At 46.0% G+C, this 22,670-nt stretch overlaps 1 protein-coding gene across 1 annotated transcript in view; it reads right to left on the bottom strand.

Annotated features, from left to right (window-relative positions):
• SPRED1 (sprouty related EVH1 domain containing 1) overlaps positions 1 to 13,280 on the bottom strand; it is a 60,778-nt gene extending 47,498 nt beyond the window's left edge. Inside the window, exon 1 of the mRNA XM_066608596.1 lies at positions 13,033 to 13,280. Coding sequence (XP_066464693.1) covers positions 13,033 to 13,055 — 23 coding nt within the window. The 5' untranslated portion in view covers positions 13,056 to 13,280. The remainder of the gene's footprint in view (positions 1 to 13,032) is intronic.
• Between the last annotated feature and the right edge of the window lie 9,390 nt (positions 13,281 to 22,670).

Raw genomic sequence — 22,670 nt, 5'->3', positions numbered from 1 at the left:
CCTGGTATAGCAGCTCAGTCCCATTCACTTAGTACAGAGCTGCTCCTAGACTAATGACATACCATCACATGGCCTAAGAAGCCGCAGCGCTCACCCTTGCACTGCGCCTTTTCAATCAGCTGATCCGATATCCATGACCTATCCTGAGGATGCTTTGCGGTCACAATATTGCACGTGATGGAGGAATAGACATTTTTATATTTTTGCACCCAGTATGCTTTCCTGTGCACTTTTATGCTATCCTTCATTAAAATGTCTAAAGGCAGCAACTTCTAAAAGGGGTCTCTGGTTACATTACTAAAATTAAATGTCAAGTACAGATGAGCTAAAAAAGCAAGTGAAGCTATACTTACCCATCCTCAGCCCGGCTATCCAGTACTGCAGTCTTGCCGTTCACTTGTTTTCTACTGACAGCGAAAGTCAGGTGATTGCTGCCTGCCAATCAGAGGCCACAGCGTCACTGCCCGTTCTCCTGTCATTGTGGCGCCTAGGATGTGAGCTCAGATACCAAGAGAACGGGCAGTGAAGCTGCGGTCTCCGATTGGCAGACAGAGGTAACCTGACAACTGTCAGTAGAGATAGGGTAAATAGTGGCGCTGCAGTACTGGATCGCGGAGGATGGGTGTGTACTGCTTGATTTGTTGTTTTAGGCTATCTGCATTTACCAATTAATTTTTTTCAAAAAGGAAACCAGACCACCCCTTAAACAATCCAAAACATGTTGTTGAGTGATATTTGGTTATTCTTCCGACTACAAGATCTTTCCTGAGCTGCACATGTTCTTTGGAATGCGCTACCCCAGACAATCAAGTTAATCCACATATAAACAGTTTTTAAAGTGTGCCCTATAAGCACATCTCTTTAGGCAGGCCTATCACATTCCCTAATCTGCCTCCTCTCCTCTAGCCCCTCTTCTGCATCCCCGACCTCACAGTATCCCCAACATCCTATAAACCCTACATATCTGTACATAAATAGGTACAGGGTGAGGACTATATTTTTAGCAGCGATTCAGCGGGATGTGTCCTGCCAAGCTGTAGGTTTTTATTTTTCAAGGATCATATATTTAAAGACAAGAAGGCTGTAGGAGTCTATTTCTGGCACTGAGGGAGTTAATCCGCAGCAAGACTCAATGAACTGCTTATCAGTCATTTCCTGTCCAGGCCGCTCCCTCTGTCCAATGGTTAATCATTCATCCTTTCTTGCAGAAATTTATCAAGCAGATAACATTTGCAAACAGCCCTGCCAAGTTAGGAAGCAGACTGAGGCGAACTGCATGGGGGCGGCTGTACGGAGGACTAACCAGATCATGAAATCCTGTAGACCCCATGTCAGCAAATCCTTTTCACAGTATCAATGTGGTCAAAAAATAAACTGTAAATCCCTGCTAAACACTGTGCTAGAATATAATCTCTGCCGCCAACGATAAAAAATTATTTACATCGAATATTCTGGAGTTTACATGACCGACATAAAAATACTAAAAAAAAAACAAAAAAAAAACAACTAAAAACAACTATAATGAGAAGGACTGAAAGAACAGATCGCTCATGCAGCCGTCCCACCAGCGTACTGTACCATCTGCCACATTGTAAACGTGTCTCATACCTGGCACTGCAACAAAAATACTGCACGATCAACACTACAGTATACTGCACTATAGATGACCTATATGGATATCTAATCCCATGTTAGCGTTCCATGTGTGTAGTAATCAGACATGCAATTAGAGCGTAACAAGTGGCAAAATACCGCACCTATAGTTTATGGGGCCATACTATACCTTCCTCCATTCCCCTAGATTTCACAGGACAGAAAGAAAAAGGTGTTCCATCAGATGCCCTCTCACCAGCTTCAAGAGGATAAGAGCTCCATAATACATTGCTGAGGCACCTTATAGCAAGGGCCCATGGGTGTTTCCACATGGGACAACTATTGTTTCGAATAGTCACTCGAAAGAGTGAATGTGAGCAATAGATCTGTGTAGACATGGCTACCTTACTTAGATCTTCCCAAGCCTTCGGCGCATTGTGAAAAGAGAGAATCCAATCGTAGACCATTTACTGCTGCCTTTGATTGCTAACAGTATGCAAGTTTTCTACAAATGTACGTCACCAGGTGATCTTTTGCCTTCCCCGTCGACGCTTTTTTTTTTTTTTTTAAACTCCACGAGATAGCGATTGCCACTTTTGTCTCAGGGAGGTGTAGAATGCCGAATGTGTCCAGCAAAACAGAATCAGTGTTCAATGACTTGGGAGAGACATTGCACCAGAGCGGTGGTAAAATTCTTAATTCGTAACTCAATCAAGGTAAGTGGCCACTAACAGGTGACAAGGACATCGTTGTTGGACAACGTTGAAAAAGTCATGTAGTCGCTTTCCACAGCGCGATCCTGCTGGCATTCAGATGTCGTATCTTCATTTGGAAAGTTGCCCACACCTTCCCGATAAGACAGTGGACATAATGTCCAGCATCGCCATTATTGGGGACTGTTCTAAAGTAGACAAACTTGTCAACCTCTTGGAACCACTGTTCTTGGTTGACCCTGATTGAGGGATTTGTGGGTGTGATGTATCCAACCTGCACGATCTGTGCCTTCTTGCAGTTAATCCGTAAACCAACCATCGCCACTTCTGGCTCCAGAGCTGTTGATGTTCGTTGGGAGTTTGGTGAGTGATGGTGCAAGGAGAGCTACATTATGTGCAAAGCATAAATAAGTCAATGGTTGTAGTGGGGTGAATAATGATAATTTATTCACGAGTTGCTTCTTTTGAGCTCACTAAAAAACAGTTGCTGGTTGATTAGCAATCGTCTGACGTAAACCGGCAATCGCTGATCTTTCAACAGTCACTTCAATGGCTACAAAGTTGCACTTCAATGGCTGCAAAGTTGAAGTACAATTCCTTCATGTAAAAGCACACAATCAATCATTCTAAGAACTCGCTGTAGCGACTATTTCCAGTGACTATTCGAAAAATCGTTGTCCCGTGTAAAGCCACCTAAACTTCAAGGCACAGAACCACAAATGGCAGAAAAACTATGGTGAATCCATTGCAAAAACCCATATATGTGTAACACATGGATTTGCTTCAGACTTCCGCCAAGTACATTGAAAAAGGTGTGAAATTCGCAACTGTAGATTTAAAAATCCGCGATGCAGGCCAATTTCCATGTGCAAATTTGTTTTTAAACTGCATTCAGACAATATATGTTCTAATCTCATCTACCAGTCAGGTACAATAATCCACTGTGCATCCTCTCTGCGCAAATCCACACGGAAAACATGCAACATTTCTGGTTTGCACCCTACCGCTGCCTCATCAGACTTATCGGATTTATGACCGATAATGGGGAGAGTCAGCAATAACTGTAATGCTTGGAATATATCAAGACGCTTTACGTTTTTACTACAGTCATCTCCCGGCTGTTTATGACTGTACTGCGAGTACTGACTACAGGATGTCAGAAAGAACAGTCTGTAGTCTGGAGTTAACAGGAAGCAGGAAGAGCAGGTCTGCATTCCTCTACATCGGTATCCAGCTGCTGTACTCAGAAATATGACCCCCAATTAGGAGTCAATAAACGAGGGGAAAGCGAGTGCATTTGGATGATTCCGACAATATGACCACTATATAGTCTATGTATAAATGCTATAATGGTCATACAGTCGCTGTATACAGCTGGTTCCATTTTTGTTGAGGCTACTACAAGTGCAAATGTAATTTTTTTTTTTTGCAATTGTCAAAGCACCAATGTGGGGGCATTATTGCGGAAGGAATCACCCATCGTTTCCTATTGGATCCTTTAAAAAAAAAAATCACATAGCACTCGCATGCCATGTGATTTTTCCCAATGGAAAACACTTGCGATATTTTCAAATGCGTGAGGAAAAAATAAATTTAAAAAAAAAAAAATCTAATTGTGAAAATCTAATATGAGCATTTACAGCACGTGTGAAAGTGCCCTTCTAGCACCTTTACAGAGCCTTTGACATGGGCAGATGATCAGGTGTAAATATTACTTCACCTAATCATTGCCCTGCGTGATCAGCCGATAAGCAAGCGAATGCTGATTCCCTCAGCGATTGCAATTTATTTATTTAAGTAAACCAAAATCCGTTCAGTTCAAAATGTAGCAGTGTAAATAACGCTGCGCTGCTATTCCGAATGGAACAGTATGCATCTCGTCGATCGCACTAATGACTGAGCACATACAGCAGCGCCAGTTGCTCCAAACAAATGGGAGTGAGCGAACGCCAATCGACTTGCAAGCAAGAAATGCACACAATAAAGGCAAAGAGGGCAGCCGGCTCGTGTATATGTCCGGAAGCATATGACAAATGAGTTTATATTTATTGGCTGTACCTTCTTGCCATCTCCTGCAAGCATTGTGCTGGGAGACGTAATATGTGAATCTGGAACGGATAGAGTTAAGTGAGCAAATCCAGATGAATCAAGACTGACCCACAAGCAGAAACATATGAAGCAGTAATGAGATGGGGAGAACATCCACCCACACGTGAGCCGGGCGCTCACAGCAGCTGCTATGTTTTCAGGAACTGTATGTATCACTGAGTCACAGAGCTCACTGCCTCCTCTTACTGCCATCATTCAGTGCTGGAACAGCAGACCCACAGGGAAGAAAGCCGAGAAGCAAAAGCTCTTCAGCCTAGGCCTACATCCTCAAAAAAAAAGGAAGCCGTTTTTTTTATGGCTCGGTGAGAAAAAAGAAAAAAAGTCAGTAAATAAGTCATCCAAGTTGTTATTTTCCGTTAACTAGTTAAGGTAAACCCTCAAAGAGACAAACTTCCAGGTGTTCCTTCAGCAACATCTCCCATTGGACCTTTTAACTAAAAACAAAGAAATATTTATGGTGTACCCATAGACTTGAATGGGTTAAAAAAAAAAAGTTTTTATAACTAGGCTGTGGAGTTGATCAAAATGTAGCAACTCTGACTCTGGCTTCAAAATAAAAAAGGGAATTATATGTTAATGTGTAAAGTCGATGTAACTGTTTTATTAAAAGAAGTTGTCCAGTTACAGACTGAGTTTTTAAAATTTGATCCAAATTAATTCAAACAATAAACAAACCGCTAGTAATCCGTCCTCAGCCTCGGCGATCCAGCCTTGTAATTTATCTAGAGTCTGTTGACAGCTAAAGTCATGTGATCGCTACCTGCCAATCATAGGCCACAACTTCATCACCCCTTTACCTGACACCAGCGCTTACATTCTGGGTACTGTGAAGCCAGGAGTTCCGAACGGTAACATTGTGGCATCTTAAATGGCAGTCAGCAGCTGCCAACACAGCGCTCCAATATCATGAGAAAAAAGTTGCGATTTTGCCGTGATGATGTTGCAATCAGCAGTGCGAAGTAGCTCTAACTTTGAAAATTGCACGTATACATGGTAGTCAACCACTGCGAAATTGTTACAAAATTCGCTGTTTTTCCAAAACTGGCAAGTCACCATTACGCAGAGTCAAACCATTGGTGCAAATTTTGACTCAAAACCAGCTGCATTTCAAAAGATACAGCGCTTCCTTTACCTCTTGAGTCTGAGTGGTCAGCGCTCCACCGCTGGTCAGTTGGTGCCACTTCCACATCACCTAACCAGCAGCGCTGCCGGTTGCCAGGGAGGGCCGACAGCGCAAAGACTACATTCCCTGAAATCAGCTGATTTCAGGTTAAAGTCTGCAGCAATGGTGTGGGTTTTGGATGTGTAAAGGCTGCGGAATTTGCAGTGGAATTTTCAGCTGCGGAGATTCCGCCGCATTTCTGCTATGTGTACACGTCCCCCATCGGGGCTGATTCTTCGAATGCTGGATGATACACACCGGGCATTTATTGTCATCAGATAAGAAAAATACACAGAGCTAAGAACAGCTGGGTTTTATAAGTTCAGCCTACATAATAGGTGCAGGAACTAGGTGAAAGGAGCTTCATTTCGAAGGGATCATGTCAACGTGTTCGACAAGCCATGATATGCGAGACATTCAAATCAAAGCTGAAATAATCACCAAATATGGAGAAAAACGCATTTCCTGCAAAACAATGCTAAAAAGCATACTGCATTTCCCTAGGGCCTCGGAACACCAGTCTGGTCGCAAGAGCAAGACAGAAGGAAAGTTACTTTTTATTACAGTGCTTTGAATGATATAGAACAATAGGGTTAAAAAAACTAAAATTTACGATTGATATAATCTAGACCTCATGCACACAAGTGTACATATTTAGCGCATTTATCTAAGACTGCTGTTTTATACGGCGATCGTAGGGTATTTTTACAAGGGCTATTAGTTGAAAAAAATGCTAAAAAAAAAGCAATTTCCAGTGACACGTCTCCGGGGGTAAAAGTAGGACGTGACAGGGTACTGAGCAATAAATCAGTAGTCACTTCACTTTAGCGAGCGATTTCTTGCTCAGTATGAACAGGCAGTCACTCATCTATGAATGACTGCCTGTTCACATTGAAACTACAGAAGAGATTTCTGGTGTGCTGCGCTTTCATTCACTTAATGGCGCTTGCTCTTGGGTGAAAGCACAGGAGTGATAGTCATTGGGACAGCGGGTGCTTAAGGCCTCATGTCCACGGGCAAAATTGAATTGTGGAATCCGCAGTTTAATATGCCCATAGACAATCATTGGGCATCCGCAGATAATTAAATACCTGCAGATGTCATTTTATCCTGGCATGCAGATCACAAAACTCAATATGCTCCATTTTCTTCAGATTCCCGCATGGATGGCTTTCATTGAGGTCAATGGAAGCCTTCCGATTTGCGGACATGCCGCAGATCCAGGGAAAAGCAGGAGATCTGAAAAAAAATTGCACTGTACATGCCCGCGGCACGCCGGCCGGCATGCCCGCATGCTCCTTGATGCAAAAGAAAAGAAGATCCAGTCAGGACGGGGAAGACCCGCAACCGCATTCGGGCAGATGTGAAAATGTCCATGGCTGCGAGCACAGGTGGAATCTGCTACGGGATTCTGCACTTGCTATCCGCGCGTACCCGTGGACATGAGGCCTAAGCGTCCAACAGTTGCCCCATGTAAGAATACCTTTAGGAAAGCACCGCTCGAGTTAGGCCGAAAGCACACAGCCAGGTCGGATTCCGATTGCGAGGTCTAACAGCGGAATCAGGCCCTGGCACTGACTCCCGCATACCTGTCTTGTCTTCTCTGTGGATGTGCCGGCCGGCGCGCCACCGCACATACGCAGTGCAGAGTGTCGCAGTCGATTTCTGCTGCTAGCCATGGAAAAGCGTTTTGCTTAGCATGTCCTATGCGCAGTATTTGCTGCAGGATCCGCTCGCTCCGGATCCCGCAGTGCAAATACGCCCGTGTGAATTGGGCCTAAGAGGAGTGAGCCTCTTAATTTATGCCAGTTTTTGACAACACCTCCTGCTAAGCTCACCAACTTTTTTTTTTTTTACCAAAAATGCAAGGGTGGTGGGAAAATGCAGAAAAGTCAAATCTCAGATCAAAAATGTGCAACTTTTTTTTATACCAGAACTGTGGCATAACCGCTTTATGAATTCCCACCATAGTTTATCATCAATTGTTTCTAAGGAGATTTTTAAATCACCTCCATTGATATTTGGGTTCTGACAACAAACACATTTAATACTTTCAATGTGGAATTGTTTTAGAAGTACACGACAAATATTTTTCTCGGCCTCTCAACTTAAGACAGCTCCTTTCACTTTTACGGGGGTCATTTGTGATTAGAGGCGGTCATCTTCACAGCAGTGTGGAAACAATTATGTTCAAGTTAGGAGTCAAAAAAATTCCTAAAAGACTTTGTAACTTTAAAAGGTTAGAACTAAGACAGTCCTGCTTCTCAGTTCCTGGAATTCCTCAAGCTCCATTTTCCATGTGTTCAAAACATTTTTATGTTTTCGATGGTGGGACACAAGAATCTGATACTGATGACAGAAGCAGCGTCTCCAGTCAGTATCTCTGCCACGGGTACAGGTTCATTGCTCCTAAAGGCTGAGCTATTCTTCCTTGTAAAAGGTGTAATTATGCATTTGTGTACTGAGCACTATTAAAACAAGTCAAACAAAAGTATTTAACAATCGGCTAAAAAACCCAGGGAACACTTTTTGCCAATTGGCATAAACTGCCCAGGCATCCGACAGCCTCCAGCTTTTGTGTGAACAAAGTTAGAAGCCCAACCCTTCTATTCAACTTGACTATAAAATTTTAGAAAACCTCTGCATAGGCTTAAAGTAATCGGAGCCCCCAATATTGCCCCAAAAATATGTAAAACAAAGACAACAAGCACAGACTTCCTTGAAAACCAAACACATTGAGAAGTATTCTTCTTCTGCCTTCTCAATCCCCCCAACATAAAACACATTACAAGGCGACAATTATTTAGCTTTTTCTTCACAATTTCCTCGGCCATAATATGCAATCCAGTTAAATAATGGCCCAAATGTTGGTAAATTATTAATTGGCCAATTTCAATGTCTTCCGTAACATGCAACATTGTAACTGGAAAACCTACAAAGCTTTGCAAAACCTGCGACTCCAACTTCTGTAAAACTACAACTTCCAGCAGCCAGAGACAACTGGCGCTAGAGATTTCTGCATTAAACATGTATATTAGGAGACAAAGGAACAAGGCACTGTTGCCTTGCAGCTCTGGGGTCCTGGGTTCATATCCAGCAAAGGGTAGCATTTGCATGGAGTTTATGTGTTCTCCCTATGTTTCCATAGGTTTTTGGAGTGTGGGAGGAAACTTAATAGCTTCATTTGCAATTGAGATTGGCATCACTTACGCACTGTGCTTACAATCTCTGTACAGCGCTGTGGAATATTAGATAGATATACATAAATACACGGGAAAAACATTAGAATATTGTCACAAACCAACAAATTCCTAGACTAATAGCCAAAAGGTTATCCTACATCTGTATATTAGGGAATTGCAACAAAAGCCAAATCCTTTACAAGCAGGACATTCTGATAATGGAGCAAGGCCATTTAACGCCCCATTTGCCCCTGTACAGTAACTATAATCATCCTTCTACATGGAACCCTTAGTGTCACCTGCGATTTGCACAACTTCAAATCATTCACTAATATCAAATTATTTTATGACATTGGCAAAGCTTTTTGCCCTATAAGAAAACACTGAAGTCCCAGTGTAAAACCAGCCAAGTTTGAAATTTTATTGCAAAACTATTATCACTATGGAACTGTAAGTTAGGCCGGTTCCACATCTGCGTCAGAACCTGCATGTAGAGCTTTTTGATCCATCCAAAAGCCAGGCGTAAAGTGGACAGACCCCTTATAGTAAATGGGGTCCGTTTGGAGCCTGAACCTTTCGGTTGTGGGGATTCCCTTTTCCTGCTCCCCATGAGGAGCAAGAAGCCGGAAGCCCGAGTGCGGATGTAAAACCAGTCTCAATCTGCTTCTGCTACAACAAAAATGGCCTTTAGGCTAGATGCACACCAGCATATTTTGTAGCCATGTGCTGTGTATGTTATTCCACAGACAGCATAGAGCTTATGAGATGGATGTTTTTTTGTTCACACTGTTCCATGGTCCGCCTGAAAAATCTCATGGCATGTCCTATTGAATGCCAGTGAATGTGCCGCATCCGTGTATATCAGATAACACACGGAATGGTGTCTGATGCAAGTTGCGACCAAATCGCTCAGGAACAACTCACACTTAGGGCCCAATGCACACGAGCGTATTTGCACTGCGGGATCTGGAGCTCCGGATCCCGCAGCAAATACAGCAGAACATGCATTGAAAAATGCATTTCCATGCCCACGAGCGGAAATCAACTGCAATATTCTGCTCACGGGGTGGAAATCGCAGCATGGATCGCACTATCCACGTCATCACAGGCTCTGCACTGTGCATATGTGGCACATCCGCAGAGGAGATGCTGGACAGGTAAATAGGGAGGGGGAATGGTCACTGCAGGGGCACATCCTGCTGCGAGGATCTCGCAGTCGAAATCCGCCCCAAGGCTAGTGTGTGCCTAGCTTTATTATGCTTGCCATACCTTCTTCTATTGGCGTATTTTACTGTCCTTTTTCTGTGTGCAGTTACGCAGTGTTTCACACACCTTCTAGCCTATTTTTCCGCATTTCTGCGCACCCCCAATTGATTTCTATGAGGACTTTTGCTGTGTGATCGCGCAGGAAAATTATTACTCTTTTGAACGATGTATCTGCCTAAACGAGAGTGAAGTCAGCAGTGATGTCATTCGCCGTTCAAACGAGAATTGGCTAAATGGACCCTTAGGTGCTCAAACACCCAAAGTAGTGAGGGACTTTCCACGAGTAAGCCCGAACGCCGCAGCCAAATCCGGGGTATTTCACGCCAAAAGGTTTAGGTCAAACTTTTGATGTGGAATTGGAAATGGCTTCAAATCTGCCTGCAACTCCACATCAAAATCCGCAGGTAGCCAGTAGATTTTGGTGCGATATTTTCCGCGGTTTATCCTGAAAAGGTCCCTGATGGATTAATTTGCACGCTTACACAAAAAAGCTAAACTCTTCCCACACATTATTTTATGTAGACAATCAGGAAACAATGGTGGCAGCACATGCAGCCTGACTACACGGCCTGAGTTTACACGCATCCGTCCTGATGAAAATGGAGAACACCACCCTTTGTGCCTCCTCCACCTCGTGGCTATTAATACACGACGCGGGATCACCACACACCCAGCGAAGCGCACGCTCACGACCGTCCTCTCGGCAGGTGTCTCATTATGTGACACTGTACTGCAGTGTGTGAATGGACACAGGTATTTTATGAATGGAGGAGGAGAAGGATATCACGTGACGCCAGAGCCTCCCTGCTCTGATATTTCCCACATAGCTGTGTCAACAAGAAAGGGAGGGGAGCGCGGAGGGAGAGGCCTGGAAGGAGGAGAAGACAAGGAGGGAGGGGGTGAGACAAGAGGAAGGAGGATGTGGGGGGAGAAAAGTAAAAAAAGAAAGGAACAAGGAGAGGGAAGGAGTGATTGATAAAAAAAATAACACCACATAAACGAAGTCCTTCTAGAGAACTCGCCCTGGGAAGCCACCATTGACTACAGCGCAGAAAGCGTACACATTGTGTCAGGGTGAAGGAGTCTAGTACATGTATATTCGCAGCTCACACTTCCCCCTCGACCCCTTCCTTCGCACGCTTCCCTTTTTCCACCCCCCTCCATTTTTAAAAAAAATAGGCCTAGTTTTGCTCCTAATTGTCCGTCGCTGCGCCCCTTCACCCTGACAGAGCGTGTAAAGGTAACACCGCCACCCAGCATTTTATGAATGGGATTCTGCTATGCAAATGAGGGCAATTCACAAAACAGAAGCACAACATGGCGGCTGAAGCAACTGAATACACGGCACAGCAAAGAGAAGAGTGTCAAATAAAGAGTCGAAATACACCTAGAAGGAGCAGCGCAGGACAAATACGGCTTAGGTCTCGAATCCTGTGGTAAAAACAGGAACGACCGATTTGCTACATGATAAAATCTGTCACCACATGGGATCCATTAGAACGTGAGGAGAACTTCATACAGCTACATACTACAGTCACGGACCGGCTACACACCTGACGTATTACATTACTCATGGGGTTATATAAGAGGACACGTCGACTCACGACTAGCACATGGAGGCGGTTATGGGTCATATGTACTAAGAAATATCGGTACACTTCAATGACTACAGAATAGGCACTGAAACAGACATGAAGCAGATGGGCCCCTGGCATTAACGGGGGACCAATCACTACTCAGTAATGAAATAGGACGGGATGAGTCACCCAGCAACACGCCACAGAGAACATGTATGAAGCAGGGGACATGAATGAAGACATGAGATGGAGGAGATATCAATAGACCAAAAAATAAGATGTCGAAGAGTATAAAACATATACTTATATACACAAACAAATATTATATGTACACATATATAAATCCCGTACTATGTAGAGTACGTATAATAGAAGGCAGAAGTGGACACCTGGATATCCTGCCTATTAGTACATACGTATACTCGGTACATACTCATCTAAACATGAATCATACAGGCCATACAGTTGAAGACCCCCATAACACACAACTGCCATCGTGATTAATAGATATACGACTTTAGCATTTTTCCCCAAATCTACACGGAGGGGTGCGGGCGTCAAACAATTGCTGCAATTCTATAAAACTTACCGTACAGGATGTAAAAGCTTAAGGATTAAGACAGAAAATAACTATATTTAATACACAAGCCGTGTGACTACTTTGCTTTCATTTCCTTAAATGACAAGAATTTTCCATTTCCTATTATTTTAGCTTCCGAACCCAAAAAATGCGACATAAGACGACAACCCATAAACAGTGAATTGTGTCACATCCAGTTTCAATGTCACAGTCAAAAACACCACCAAAGGAAATCCTAAAGGGAACCGGATTTTTAACCAAAAAAATTGCCACCCACAACCTATTGCATTTTTTTGCAAATATGCCATATATATTATATAGATAGATATATTTAAAGTGCAGGATCCAGGACTAAACAAAGATGGTGGATCGTTCGTTAACACGATCCATGCGTGCGGAGTAACAAAATAACACTCAATCCCAAGTAATAAAAGGTTTATCAAATGAATTTGAAGAATATTTTGGGGGCCTGCTTAAGAATAATACTTGGCCGCTTCCTTGAGCGTAAAGATCAAATGCGAAATCGGAACGGAGCCATCTTTACGAGTTTATAGATTGTGTTCCGATATCGGAATGTTGGTGGTCAGAATGTTACATTTCTATACCTATAAAGGCATGTGATGTCATGACAGGTGCCAAACTGCCTAAATGCCATAGGTAGGGGCAATAAAAATTCTATAGGGCCAATCCGCCGTGCACATATGGATGGACACGAGGCTTTATATAGGTGTCGGATGATTCCTACATGGGGCATATGGATGGGGAGGCAGAGGCATGTAATCCATAGGATGGAAGGTCATGCTATATATGGGCAGTGCGGTACACAGTACACAGGTGCTGGAACACTCACTCTGGCTCCTGCTCGCCGCTCATTGTCCTCCTCTCACCGGGCACCGATCACCAGCTGCCTGGGCACGGCCGGGGCGCAGGGAGTCTCCCGGGAGAGCCGCATGGTGCCCGCGTTCTAGATTGCAGATCCGGGTGGAAGAATGATCCGAGGAAGCAGCCGGTGAGTCCCCGAGCAGCCAGCGGGGAAGTCGATCCCGAGCGCCGGGCCAATCCTGCAGCATCCGTGTGAGTGCGCACCAGGGCGGCCCCTCCTCCTCCCCGGCCGGGCACTGCCCTCCGCCATCCCCTCCTCCTCCTGCTGGGGGCGGCCGTGCAGGCGGCTCTGCCCATACACCGCATTCTTCCATGTGCGGGGCTGCTGCCTGCAGACTAGTAGGAGAGGACTTCAGGACGAAGCGTCTTGGCCTTGCATCCAGCGCGAGCCTTAGGACCTTGTTCACACTGAGGTTTCCATCTCCTCTTCCGCTGGGCTGCAGGATTTTACCGGATGAGCGTATTTTTAATGCTGTATTTGCTCCGTGTTTTGCAAGGGCTTAAACAGACGAACGCGTGAAAATGACACCCACAAGACGTGACGATGCAAAGCCACTGCAGCTCTCCTTTGCCCTGTCTTTCTCGCACGTGTTTTTTTATAGGCGCGAGGAAAGATTGGTCCTGCTTTTCTTTTTTTTGTTTGCGCAGAATAGATTGAAAAGGAAAAAATACCCCACACCGGCAAAGGCTTGTTCATGCGCAAATACGCTCTGTTTAAGGCCTCATGTCCATGGGCGAATTGGATTCTGCATGCAGGACCCCGCAATGGAATCTGACCCTGCCCGTGGCCAAGGAAACTGCGGGTCTTCTGCTTACCCATCTGGGTCTTCATTTTCTTCACTGCAGATGTGTGTGGCAGCATAGTCGCGCCACCGCACATGTGCAATGGACTTTTTACATTTTTTTTTTAACTCCTGCTTTCCGGCAGATTGGACGGCTTTCATTGACTTCAATGGAAGCCGTCCGAGCGGAATCCACAGTGAAATGTGGCATTCTGCGATTTTTTTTTTTTTTTTAAATTTTTTTATTTTTTTCTCCCAGGCCAAAAGGCCTGCAAATTAAATCCACATGCTTGGTTACATTTGCGGACACCCAAGTTTCCCTATGGGCGGTTGATTTGGAATGGACATTCGGCCTTAGGGCAGCTTCGGACTACGTATTTCAAAATACACTAATTCCTGCGCAAGAACGATTGGATTTTGCACACGTGCCTACATAAATACTGTTTTTGCGCAGGTACTGCTTGTTCACAAGGCTTATTGCCCCGCCTGATTAAAATGGCTATTTAGCAAAATGAGGTGCTGCTGCACGCAGGTAGGCACAGTGTTTTGCATATACCCACGAGCACACATGTGTGTGTTTGCGCACTTCCATGGGGTCTTTGCACAAATATGCACAAAAATAGAGCAGGTCCTATTTATTTTTGCACCCGTGACAACTTGTCCGCAAAGAAATGAGAAAGCTAGAAATGGGTTTTTGTCTCCGTGTTTTTCGTGCAGGATTCTCCAACTTATCTGAAGGAGCCCTAAGGCTAACTTCACACAGGCAAGTGCGATATTGGACCGTGAATCGCCACATGCATTTAGTACGTGGCACAATGCCACCTCCAACCCCTTTGAAAACAGTGGGAGTTACGATGTGAGGACACACACTGAGGGTACTGTTGTATCTTGTCTACACCAGAATAATGGGTGTAAGGACACGCCCCCAGCGTCTAATTGGCTGCCGCAGACGTGCCCTTTTGAGCTAGACCTCCTGCCTCATCCTTCTGTGTCGCTCACAGACATATGCCACTGAAAGCGAGGTTGGCCCTTAAACTGTGGCCGCTACTGCTGCTAGAGTGACAGCGGTCCCCCTCTGCAGTGGCTGCAGGTAAAACGGGGAGAGTAACAGCATTGCCGGTGGCAGTGCCGATGAGCCAGCAGGGCCCTGAACAGCGCCGTTTGGAGGCAGCTCAGCGGGGATGGCATGGGACCATATAAGATGGTGGGGCTGGGGGAGAGGGGCAGTCCCGGCTTCAGCGTGGACGGAGGACGCCATGGGAGACCTCTGCAAATGTGACAAGGAGGTGGTGAGCGGAGATGCCACCCCGCTCCCGGTGGCAGGACGCCAACAGGGTTGTAAAAGTCTGTGATCGCTGGCGAGGAAGAGTCAGAGGGTCACCAGCAGCTGACATGGCATGCCGCAGAGGCCACTAGGGAACCTACATGCCAGAGGGGGGGGGGGGGTGCACAGCTGTCAGTCTGGCCTTTCCCTACTGCTGTCCCCAGCCGACCCATGTCTACACCCCTACTTCCGGTGTAGACAAGATACAACAGTACCCACACTGAGATAGGACATCCCGCTGTGCAAAGCAGGTAACAATCGCTCATGTGTATGACCCCATTAAGAAGAATTGGGTTCATATTTGTGCAAGATTTTCTCGCCCCCCTGAAACCGCCATAAGGCTGCCTTAACGCAGGCTACAAAATTGTGCGATTTTTTTTCTCGCGATGCGACAGTGCTACAAATCGTATGTATGTGAAGCCCATGTTTTCCAATGGGTTCCTTCACATCATGTGGCGAGGAAATACATGCTCCGTCCTGCCGGAATACTTACCTACTACCTGGCTGGGTCCAGGTCCTTCTGCTGCCCTCCGGAGCTCCACCAGGCATCCTGCAGTCCTTGTTTGCCCACAGAAGATCACTTCCTGTTTGTGGGATTCATAAATCCCGCCTCCAGGAAGCGATGGCTCTGATTGGTTTATCCAGCTCTGCTCAGCGAATCAATGCAGCACTTGATGAACCAATGCAATGGCTATGATTGGTTCATCCAGCGCTGCATTGATTGGCTGAGCAGCGGCCTAAGAACCAATCAGCAGTCAGCGCATTGTGGAGGCGGGATTAATGAATTGGCTGAGCTGCAGCATTGATTGGGGTAGGGCTTAACCTTCTTGCAATAAAATAGCGCGATTTTATCATGGGCAGCAGCGATGCGCGATTCCCCCCCCCCCCCACACACACACACACACAAAAAAAATAGCAGACACTACAAAATTGTGGGGAGAAAGCTGCGTTATTGCCGGGATTCTGTAGCGCCAATATTGCTGTTGCCCGTGTGAAAGTTCTAAGGGTCATTGCACACTAGTGTTTTTGTTTTCCGGCGTGGGAGCAGCAAAGTGGAAAGAAAACAATTCCTTTTTCATGCCCATAGAAATGTAATGAAACTGAAGACCTTCAGATTTAATCCGTTTCTCAAATTTCTGTCTCCATTCCGTTTTTCTACACTACAAGAAAAGCGCTTTTGTTCCAGTGCAAAAAATGGAACCAAAAAAAGGATGTGTTTTTTTTTAAAATTGTCGTCTTTGGGAGGGGACAATAAACGAACCAAGCAGTGCAAAAAAAGGATCTGTTTAAAATGATGAAAAACAGAAGTGAAACGGAAAGCATACTTTCCTTTTTTTGGAGGATCTGTTGGATGGATGCGCCAAAAACAAGGAAAGAATGCTTACCGTTTATTTCCGTTTTGTGAAGTACTGTCTTTTTGTAAAACAGAATCCGTCAAAAAAATGCTACTGTAAACTCAGCCAAAGACTGGATTCCCACACAAGCATGTGTATTTTCACTGCGTTTTTGCAGATAAGGTGCTGCGTATATACGCACGCAGTTGCGTTTTTTAGTGTACTTTTTGTGCATGAAAATCGGGCACATTTGCATGCGCAGAAAAGCGCAACAGTTTTCTTAGCCATTGAAATGGACAATTAATGTAATGAGTTTAAAAAGGGCAGGAAAATAGAGCATGCTGCATATTTTTTTGCGCAAGCTAAGTGTGCATGTGAAATCAATGGGTTCTATTCTCTGCGTATTGTGCGTGCAAATACATCCGTGTGAAGCCAACCTAGGGCCGGCTACACATGGGCGTAAGTGCATTTGCTCTGCATATTTGCGCAAAGGGTGTTGTGTTTTTGGGGGGTCCAGACGGCCATATTTGTCAGTGAAAATCACAGTCACAAAAAGTAACGAAACAAAACCATTGATTTCAGTGGTTTAGTTTTCAATAGCGTGATTTTCGCCTATGTTGTATATACGTGTGAGAAAAGATAGGTCCTGCCCTATCTTTCGTCTTTTTTTTTCTCACGAGCAATATTTGCATATGTGCCTGTGTGTTTAAAGGAGATGTCCCGCGCCGAAACGGGTTTTTTTTTTTTTAAACCCCCCCCCCGTTCGGCGCGAGACAACCCCGATGCAGGGGTTAAAAAAACCACCCGCACAGCGCTTACCTGAATCCCGGCGGTCCGGTGACTTCAATACTTACCGCTGAAGATGGCCGCCGGGATCTTCTACCTTCGTGGACCGCAGCTCTTCTGTGCGGTCCACTGCCGATTCCAGCCTCCTGATTGGCTGGAATCGGCACGTGACGGGGCGGAGCTACACGGAGCCGCTCTCTGGCACGAGCGGCTCCATAGAAGACTGCTGAAGACCCGGACTGCGCAAGCGCGGCTAATTTGGCCATCGGAGGCCAAAAATTAGTCGGCTCCATGGGAACGAGGACGCTAGCAACGGAGCAGGTAAGTAAAAAACTTTTTATAACTTCTGTATGGCTCATAATTAATGCACAATGTATATTACAAAGTGCATTATTATGGCCATACAGAAGTGTATAGACCCACTTGCTGCCTCGGGACAACCCCTTTAAGCCCTCAATTGTGCCTCTCACACACAGCGTTTAAAATCCGCAATTGCGCACTGCCTATTTGCTGCATGCTCCCTCTCGTGAGATACAAGCTCAGAAAACGCCCATGTAAGAGAGCACTTAATGGTTTTGATAAAGTCTAAATCAGAAGTGGATCCACCGGGAAGGAGAAGTAGAAGTCCTTCCTTTATATTTCTCTTCTCTTTTGAAACCAGTTCTGGCTTTGGTTCAAAAAAACTGCAGCTTTTTTTTTCCGAAATACAGATTTTTGAAACCACACTTTTGGTGTGTTTTTGAGTTTATTATGGTAAGCTGTTTTTTTTTTTCTTTTTCTGCATAGACTGCTTTATAGGACTTGTGGCTTGGCTTCATAGACTAACATCAAAAAGTATTATAAGCAGTGCATCTGTACTGCAGTATTTGTCCCCTCATGCATCTAAATAAAAAAGTTTAACAAAATTTTGAAAAATATAAAAGTACCATATATACTCGAGTATAAGCCTACTTTTTCAGCACATTTTTTATGCTGAAAAAGCCCCCCTCGGCTCATACTTGAGTGAGGTAAAACAACAAAAACCCCGCAATACTCACCTCCCAGCCTGCGTCTGTGTCCCCGGCCGATGGTCTCCCCAGCAGTGCGGCAAGCTGCTTGAGAATTCTCCCCGCTGTCATCTCCCTGCTTGGCTTTGAATTCTCTAGCCGTCTTCACTGTGTAAGTAAGCGCTGTGATTGGATCGAGTGCCAGCCAATAACAGCTGGCGCTTGATCATTCACAGTCATTCAGTGGATGACATCACTAAATGGCTGTGATTGGTTTAATGAGCGCCGGATGTTATTGGCTGGCGCTTGATCCAATCACAGTGCTTAATTACACAGCGCTGACGGCGGGGGAATTCACAGCCCCTATTGGACAAACCATCAGGAGTTTTGGCCTCAAATACCACCTGTACGCTGATGACACCCAGCTATACACCTCTGCCCGTGACATCTCTGCACCCTTCCTCCAAAACATCACTAACTGTCTGTCCGCTGTCTCTAACACCATGTCCTCTCTCTACCTAAAACTAAACCTCTCTAAAACTGACTTACTGGTATTTCCACCCTCCACTAACCGACCTCATCCTGACATCTCCATCTCAGTGTGTGGCGCCACCATAACTCCTAGACAACACGCCCGCTGCCTTGGGGTCATATTTGACTCTGATCTCTCTTTTGCCCCCTACATCCAATCTCTGGCCCGAACATGTCAGCTGCACCTCAAGAACATCGCAAGAATCCGCTCTTTTCTCACTGTGGAGACGTTAAAAACGCTTATTGTCGCCCTCATCCACTCCCGGCTCGATTATTGCAACTCGTTGCTGATCGGCCTTCCCTGCACCAGACTCTACCCTCTCCAGTCCATCCTGAATGCGGCAGCCAGGCTCATCTTCCTGTCCAGCCGCTACTCGGACGCCTCTGTCCTGTGCCGGTCACTGCACTGGCTGCCCGTTAAATACAGAATTCAATTCAAACTCGCTACCTTCATCCACAAAGCCCTCCACAGTACAGCGCCACCCTATATCGCCTCCCTCATCTCAATCCATCAACCAGCCCGGGCTCTCCGCTCTGCTAATGAAACCAGACTGAGCGCCCCTTTAATTCGAACTTCTCATTCCCGCCTCCAAGACTTCTCCAGAGCAGCACCGGTCCTCTGGAACGCACTACCAAAGGCTACCCGAGCAATCCAGGACTCGCAGAACTTCAGGCGTGCTCTAAAAACGCACCTCTTCAGGGAGGCATACCGCATTCCCTAAACAAACCTCTCTGTACTCCGCCTGATAACATGCTCCCTGACCTACTGACTGCAATCCCTGCTAGCCATCATAAACCGCTCCTGCAGTCACACCGTTTCTGCCGTCACACGGCTAAATGTCTGACCATTGTCTATGTGTATAGCATCGCTCACTCTCCACCTCGCCATACTGTGCACATCTCCAGCCCCTTTACCCTCTGTATCACCCCATTACTTGTAGTATGTAAGCTCGTTGGAGCAGGACCCTCACCCCTATTGTTTCCATCAACTGATTACTATATGTAACCGTGGTTCTGTAATGTTTGTATTTTGTCTTTCTGTATTCCCCCCTGTCTATGTAAGCGCTGCGGAATATGTTGGCGCTATACAAATAAAGATTATTATTATTATTAATTCAAAGGCGAGCAGGGAGATGACAGTGGGGAGAATTCTGAAGCAGCTTGCCGGAATCACCGGGGAGACCATCGCGCCGGGGTCACAGATGCCGGCTGGGAGGTGAGTATTGCATTTTTTTTTACCTAGTAAATACTCGAGAATAGCTAGGCTTATACTCGAGTAGAGATGAGCGAGCACCAAAATTCTCGGGTGCTTGTTACTCGAGACGAACTTTTCGCGATGCTCGAGGGTTCGTTTCAAGTAACGAACCCCATTGAAGTCAATGGGTGACCCGAGCATTTTTGTATATCGCCGATGCTCGCTAAGGTTTTCATTTGCGAAAATCTGGGCAATTCAAGAAAGTGATGGGAACGACACAGAAACGGATAGAGCAGGCGAGGGGTTACATGTTGGGCTGCATCTCAAGTTCCCAGGTCCCACTATTAAGCCACAATAGCGGCAAGAGTGCCCCCCCTCCCAACAATTTTTACTTCTGAAAAACCCTCATTAGCAATGCATACCTTAGCTAAGCACCACACTACCTCCAACAAAGCACAATCACTGCCTGCATGACACTCCGCTGCCACTTCTCCTGGGTAACATGCTGCCCAACCCCCCCGCATGACCCAGTGTCCACAGCGCACACCAAAGTGTCCCTGCGCAGCCTTCAGCTGCACTCATGCCACACGCTGGCCTCATAGCCACACCACCCTCATGTCTATTTATAAGTGCATCTGCCATGAGGAGGAACCGCAGGCACACACTGCAGAGGATTGGCACGGCCAGGCAGCAACCCTCTTTAAAAGGGGCGGGGCGATAGCCCACAATGCTATACAGAAGCAATGAGAAATCCAATCCTGTGCCACCTCCATCAGGAGCTGCACACGTGGGCATAGCAATGGGGAACCCATGTGCCACACACTATTCATTCTGTCAAGGTGTCTGCATGCCCCAGTCAGACCGGGGTTTTTTATAAATAGTCACAGGCAGGTACAACTCCGCAATGGGAATTCCGTGTGCACCCACAGCATGGGTGGCTCCCTGGAACCCACCGGCGGTACATAAATATATCCCATTGCATTGCCCATCACAGCTGAGGTAACGTCAGGTTTAATGCAGGTGGGCTTCGGCCCACACTGCATGCCCCAGTCAGACTGGGGTTCTTTAGAAGTAGACACATGCAGTTACAACTCCATGTGGACCGACAGCATGGGTGGGTCCCAGGAAACCACCGGCGGTACATAAATATATCCCATTGCATTGCCCAGCACAGCTGAGGTAACGTCCGATTAAATGCAGGTGGGCTTCGGCCCACACTGCATGCCCCAGTCTGACCGGGGTTTTTAATACATAGACACTGGCAGGTACAACTCCCTAATGTGAAGTCCCTGTGGACCCACGGCATGGGTGGCTCCCTGGAACCCACCGGCGGTACATAAATATATCCCATTGCATTGTCCATCACAGCTGAGGTAACGTCAGGTTTAATGCAGGTGGGCTTCGGCCCACACTGCATGCCCCAGTCAGACTGGGGTTCTTTATAAGTAGACACATGCAGTTACAACTCCGTGTGCACCGACAGCATAGGTGGGTCCCAGGAAGCCACTGGCGGTACATAAATATATCCCATTGCAGTGCCCTGGACAGCAAAGCTAACGTCAGATTAAATGCAGGTGGGCTTCGGCGGTACATAAATGTATCCCATTGCAGTGCCCTGCTCAGCAGAGCTAACGTCACATACAATACAGGTGTGCTTCAGCCCACAGTGCATGCCCCAGTCAGAGTGGTAATATGTACCTTAACAGTAACCCCGTTGGTGGGAATGTGGTGGCGACTGCAGACCTAGTAGTGCAGTTTTATTTGTTGGTTTTCGGAATGTGGCCAGGATTAAGTGGGCCATGGTGGGGGGGGGCTCTCGTTGTGTCGGTAAAGGTGAAATTCTTGGACTGCCACCAGACGGACCTATGCAAAGGTATTTGCCAAGAATGTTTTCATTGTTGGAGGAGGAGGGGGATGTTTTTGAGGCACTACGTGTCCTCTCCATGTGTCCGTGGTTATATGCACCTTAACAGTAACCGCGTTGGTGGCAAATGGCCTCGCCACCATCATGTCTTTGGGAAGCCTCCGTTTCCACACCCCAGTGACATAGCATTAGCAGCGGTATAGGTAGAGCCCAGAATTAGTAACATTTCAGCAGTAGCATTAGGGACAGGCCCCAGTAACATATCACTAGCAGCATTATAGGGGGAGCACAGTATTAGTTCCATTTCAGTAGTAGTAGCACTCAAGACAGGCCCTGGTAACAATTCCGAAGCAACAGTATAGGGGGAGCACAGTCTTAGTTCCATTTCAGTAGTAGTAGCAGTCCAGACAGGCCCCAGTAACAATTCCGAAGCAGCAGTATAGGGGGAGCACAGTCTTAGTTCCATTTCAGTAATAGTTGCACTCAAGACAGGCCCTGGTAACAATTCCGAAGCAGCAGTATAGGGGGAGCACAGTCTTAGTTCCATTTCAGTAGTAGTAGCAGTCCAGACAGGCCCCAGTAACAATTCCGAAGCAGCAGTATAGGGGGAGCACAGTCTTAGTTCCATTTCAGTAATAGTAGCACTCAAGACAGGCCCTGGTAACAATTCCGAAGCAGCAGAATAGGGGGAGCGCAGTCTTAGTTCCATTTCAGTAGTAGAAGCAGTCAAGACAGGCCCCAGTAACAATTCTGAAGCAGCAGTATAGGGGGAGCACAGTATTAGTTCCATTTCAGTAGTAGTAG

This window comes from Eleutherodactylus coqui, chromosome 6, assembly GCF_035609145.1.
Source record: "Eleutherodactylus coqui strain aEleCoq1 chromosome 6, aEleCoq1.hap1, whole genome shotgun sequence".
Classification (NCBI taxonomy): Eukaryota; Metazoa; Chordata; class Amphibia; order Anura; family Eleutherodactylidae; genus Eleutherodactylus; species Eleutherodactylus coqui.
The sequence above is the reverse complement of the archived record's forward strand: the minus strand, read 5'-3'. Positions and strand labels throughout refer to the sequence as shown.